This window comes from Pinus tabuliformis, chromosome X (genome assembly GCF_031772625.1).
Source record: "Pinus tabuliformis cultivar Carrire ecotype Pingquan chromosome X, CPIR1, whole genome shotgun sequence".
NCBI lineage: Eukaryota > Viridiplantae > Streptophyta > Pinopsida > Pinales > Pinaceae > Pinus > Pinus tabuliformis.
The window spans coordinates 359,222,458-359,228,114 of record NC_142308.1 but is presented as its reverse complement, the minus strand read 5'-3'; the positions used below and the strand labels follow the sequence as shown (position 1 = coordinate 359,228,114).

General features: G+C 41.3%; 1 protein-coding gene across 1 annotated transcript; it reads left to right on the top strand.

The window, feature by feature from the left end:
* The first annotated feature begins 3,368 nt into the window (after positions 1–3,368).
* LOC149139986 (uncharacterized) lies at positions 3,369–4,960 on the top strand. Its single transcript, XM_089450869.1, has 3 exons — positions 3,369–3,439; positions 3,901–4,211; positions 4,779–4,960. Exons 1-3 carry the CDS (start codon positions 3,369–3,371, stop codon positions 4,958–4,960), a joined length of 564 nt encoding a protein of 187 aa, XP_089306995.1.
* Positions 4,961–5,657: the final 697 nt, after the last annotated feature.

Genomic DNA, 5,657 nt, shown 5'->3' with positions numbered 1-5,657 from the left:
TTATGTTCTTTTGTTTTATGTTTGTGTTCTGTTTAATTTGTATTTCATTTTGTTCCTTCATAATCATGGATCAGTGGCGTTAGAGCGGTCTGCTTCTCTTTTTTTTGTGCATGTCCCCAACAAGGTTAGGATATAAGGAGTTGGTACCTGAATTGGTTGAGACCTTGCAAGGCCATCCCTGCTGAAACCGATGTCATCCCATGGTGAAAGAAAAGAAAGACAAGGGAGCATGAGATCCTATCAAATTATTACTTGAATAATCCCTCAAGCGACAAAGGAATGAGATGGTGGGCATTTTTTCCCAAATTCTTTGGTAAATGGAAACATGTGATGCATCTTCATCCAACAGTCACTTTGGAGGTTCCACCCCCTTTAAGGTATAATTTAACTTTGATATCCCTATATTAGAATGTTAGATAGATGTAGATGTCGTAGATAAATGGTTACGTCTGCTGGAAGGTTGTTTTTTAGTCCATAGTTTCTCCAATAGGGAAAATATTACTTTTTCACTGCTTATGTCAAGGATAGGCAGGAAACTTACTGTGATAAAAGGGCAAAGGAACCCTCTTTCTTTACAGTCGCACCCTCTTAGAACTCTTTCTGAGACGTTGTCAAGGAACAATATTACCATGTTGGGAGCTATGAAGACAGGTACATACAATGGACCATGTTAGCGTTCGAATTTGCCTCAGGCTGAGGAAGGCAAAACTCGAGGCCACATCAAACCACGCTCAACCTCGTAGCTAGCCCTACGAGGACAGGAGAGGGCTCTCTCCGGTCAATCTTGGAAAAAGGTAATCAAAGAGGCTCGAGATGACTGAATTGATGACTAATTTTAGGCTAGGTATGAAGTATAAGGACTATGGAATTTATTTTTTGAAGTTCTGTTGAATTCAAGGCAAAGGCAATTTTGGGTGCGGGGATGAGGCACAGCTTTTGCAGAGGTCTACTTGGGGCAAGATAGGTGATTGTTTTGATGCCTTTAAAGTGATCGAATGAATAGATCTGACAGGTGAGGAGCTAAGGAGAGCAAGGAAGTCTCAAGGATTCTCCTTAAACTGAAGAAAACATGGAAAATTAAACAAACTTAAAGGCAGAGCATATCAAATTTACGGATTCTACCTTAGCACTTCATTTGTTTAATTGAAGAAGATTAAATTGTTAAACACACATGGATAGTAAAGACAATAGGAAAGATAAATCAGTGAGTACATTTTTTTATTAACAGAAGATGTACATTTATAATACAATGTTGTGACTCTTGGGTTTCAGATCCCAAGGTCTCTTGGACTGCTTAGTCTTTTCGGCTTCCACACTAACCCTTTAGGATTAGGTGTCCAACATTCCCCCCCTTAATCCGAAGGGTTATGTATGAGTCCAAGAAAAGAGCTGTAATACAAAATGTGCAAAAAATACATGGCAGCACTAGGCTGAATGTGCTCTATGAAATGTTGGTAAAAAGGGCGGTGGTTTACGGATGACCACCAACACTGGAACGCTTAGTGCAGTTCCCGGAACTCTTCCAAAACTGGCAAGAAACTGAAGTTTTCTGCTAGAGGAAGTGATCCTATTGTCTTAAAGAGGGAAACCTTCAACCATAAAAGGGAGGTCTCACCCCGCATAAAAGGTAAAACTTCAACCTGAAAAGGGAAGTCTCAACCTGTGATGGTTTAAGGATAACCAACAACTCTGGAATGCTTAATGCAATTCCTGAACTCTTCCAAAAACTGGCAAGAAGCTGGTGTCTTCTGGTAGAGGAAGTGTTCTTAATCTGTGATGGTTTAAGGATGACCAACAACTCTGGAATGCTTAATGCAATTCCTGGAATGCTTCCAAAACTGGCAAGAAGCTGGTGTCTTCTGCTAGAGGAAGTGTTCTCAATCTGTTCACGGGCATCTTTGTCTCTGGCTACAACTCTGAAACTGGTGTGGCAGGTTGTGGCTCAGGCTCGCTTGATGTGGCTTTGAAGCTTGTAGATGACCATCATTTCCCCCCGTGTCAGATACAAGGTGAGAAGATGGAGAAAACTCAACTGCAAGACTGTTCAATATTCTGGAACAAGTTCTGACATGTGTTTGGAATATCTTATTGGCTGTTGATGCCCATTGCCAAGAAGCGATCCATCCAAGATGAATCTTTGTTCTTGTAGGACGTTTATTTCTGAAGCATCTGTGTGAAGAATGGCTGGTTTTATGACAGTGCTCACATGGATGAAGATCAAAACAGTGATCTTTCAAATGGCCAACTCGGTCACAGTGTTGGCATTTTACAATCTGTTGTTGTTGTTGCTGCAGTGGAAGAGGAGTAGAATCTGGAACAGCTGAAACTGAACTGTCATAAGGAGCAGGTGAACTGTCATAAATGAATCCAGCACTCTGAAACTGAATGGGCTTGGCATAGTCTGGAGTATGAAAGGACAAGTCCTTGTCATAACCAAGACCAGTTTTGTGCTTGTTGTGGACAAGCTGTTCCCAAGGTCTGATGATGGGCTTGGGAAGTGCAGACTGAGTTTCTGCATCTGTATGTACAACTGCTGCTTTATAGGATTCTGGATCTGATTGAACTGTAATATTATTGTCTTGCTGTTTATGGGAGTCTGTTTCAATCTTCTGAACAGAAACAGGTTCAGAATGATGACTCCACTGCTGTAATTCTTCCTGCTGCAGTTGTGATTACAGCTGCAAAAACTCTATCTTTTCTTGTGCATATTGCAGACATGTTTGAATGTCTGAAAGAGAGGCTTTGTTAATTTTGACTGTGTTGTTAGTAGTGGACATGATTAGAGTTCTCAATAATTCTAATATTCTTTCAAGCTTAGCCATTTTCTACACCTTAAAAATCTCCAAATCCCACAGAAAAATGTAAGCTGCTAAATATCTTCAAGTTGCACAAGAGAGCCTTATAGCTTAAAGGGAAAAATCAACCAGAGATATCTTGAAACTATCAAAATTATACAAATGTCACCAGACTTTCAGAGATTCTGTTCTTTAAATTCTGTAGAAATTTCACATCTGACTAGACTTTTTAAATTACGTAGCTGATTCCTTCAAACTTTATAGAACTTGCCTCTATATCCCTTCTGGAAGCTCAGGAATGCAAAAAGAATTAAAAATCAGCAAATGTTAGGAAGAATGATAACCCAGATCGGTCTGGTGCAAATCCTTAGCTGCTCCACGGAGAAAAGCTGCCTCTGATCCGATCCTCACAGAGCAGTAGTTTCCATGCACCAACAAACTATTCCTCAGCAGCAATAGATCCAACGAACAGACACCACTACGCTTTACCACGTCGCAACCTTTAGCGCTTTACCACAACGCTCCACCAAATGGCATCCAAATAGGCGCGTAGAAACGTGACAGCGGCAGTCGATGAAGTCACGGCAGATGAAGTCTCGAACAGGCAATACACACCACGCTTCCACTACGCAGATCCACACCAGGCTATTGAATGCACTTCCTCACAACACACATGTTGATAGGGTTTTCTGATCTGAAGAAAGATGTTCATCACAATCTTCAGCATCATTATCCAAATCAACCTTGCGACTATTCGACTCCTTAAGCTTTTCTAACTCTTGGTGCAAGTAAGCCTTCGTACAAATTCTGGTCTGATTTTTATGGGTGATATGAATAGGTTGAGACCAAACTAACACAGTCATATACAAATTGTTGTCCTCGGCTTCCACGCTAAGATTTTCCCATGTGCATATTACACTGTGTCTTTTGTCTTCTGACGGCAAAACCGACTCCAAGTCCCGCTTAGCCTGGAGAAAAGCGCTATGGGGAAATCAGAATCCTGATTCACTTCTTTCTTCTACGGCTTGACACCAGGGCGACTTTCATGTTCAAACCGTCTTCCACTATCCTTCTCCTCAACATGCGGATGCGGATGATGGCAAAGGTTGCCCCCGTTAATTGTGGAATTTGTGGATGGTAGAAAACATTCTCTGCCTGTAGATGTTGGAAACCCAACTGACCATGTAGAGAGCAGTGACAGAACTGTCGATCTACATGCTACACTCCTATGTCTCTCTTTTCGTGCCAATGCTCCGGCTATGATTGACTCTTGGACTCTACCATTTCTGGAAACCTTCAAAACTAAATCAAATGTCCAATTGTATGAGATATCTTTTATAGATTCATGGCTGTTATCGCTTAATCCTATTAAGCGTTTGCTTCTCCGTACAATGCGGAAATCTAAAATCAGCGATGGTTATCAGGGTCTTGCAAAGTCTGGTGCACCGCCTCCTTTCAATGTGGTGCTGGTATGCTATTCGCTTTTTGAAAGACACAGTGCACAACAGAAAGATGATTGTAAAGTGTTGAAGAAATGGAGATGGAGCTGTGTTCTAATGGATGAAGCACATGTTTTAAAAGATCGGAGCAGTTACAGAAGGAAAAACTTAATGGCTGTTGCGCAGAATGCAAAGCAACGGCTAATGCTTACAGGAACTCCACTGCAAAATGATCTCGAGGAGCTGTGGTCACTTTTGGAGTTTATGATGCCAAATATTTTTGAAACTGGTGATGTGGATTTGAAGAAGGTTCTGAGTGCTTCGGCAGAAGATACAAACTTAATTGCTCGTATCAAAACAATTTTGGGGCCATTTATTCTAAGGCGCTTAAAATCAGATGTTATGCAGCAGCTAGTGCAAAAAACTCAAAAGATAGAGTCTCTGACAATGGTACCAGAACAGGCTGCTGCATATAAAGAAGCTATTGAGGAGTATCGTGCAGCTTCTTTAGCACGTTTGGCAAAAAATGCAGGGTCTGCAGTAGAGAATGTTGTCTATGCATTTGGTGATCATTATGACTTGAGGAAAGAGCTCAACATATTGAACCTTCTAACAGGTTATATATTTTTGCTAGACAGCAAAGGTAGAATACGCTGGCAAGGTTTTGGGATAGCTTCAGATGACGAGGTGTCGTCAATGCTTTCATGTGCGTCTTGGCTTACTTGAAGAGCAAAGCAAGTAGTTATTGTAATTTTTATCGATCTGGTTCACATCACTCATCAATCTAACTGTTATTTGGAATATGATACATAGTAGACAATAAAGCTAATGCATCAACACCATACTCATAACGCTCACCAAAATGCGGGATATTCAAGATTGCTTCAGCGGCTTGACGACATTCAACGCACAGTCATTCAAACGAAAATGATTCCAAGGAACATAATGGGCATTGACGTCAGAAGGAAGAGAGGTAACCGTTTCCACCACCAACAACAGCAATCACAATAGGTGAGACGTGAGCACAGTCCAGTAGAGGTTAATGGCGTGAACGCTCTGCTTCCCCTTGATTCTTCTACTAAGTTTAGCAGTAATAATTCTGCCAAAATACACAGTGAAACCGCTTCTTTCACGAGGCTAAAGCGGAGTCCAATTCCAGCGAAGCCAGAAATAATGGCAGACGATCAGCGGGTTTATCCATCCGCTGCCTCCTCATTCAGCGATGCATTACAATAGACTGGAGCAAAAAGAATAATGGCAGAAGCGTTTCAATGGAATGAAGAGAGCAGCACAGGTTTCATTAATGTCAAAACAACGTTTCAGTCATGTCAGAACAGCGCACAATAATGTTAATAATGAGAGGTGTAGTAAAAATGGAATGCGCAGAGGTCGACAGGCCTTTCTGATGCAGAGACGGAATTTA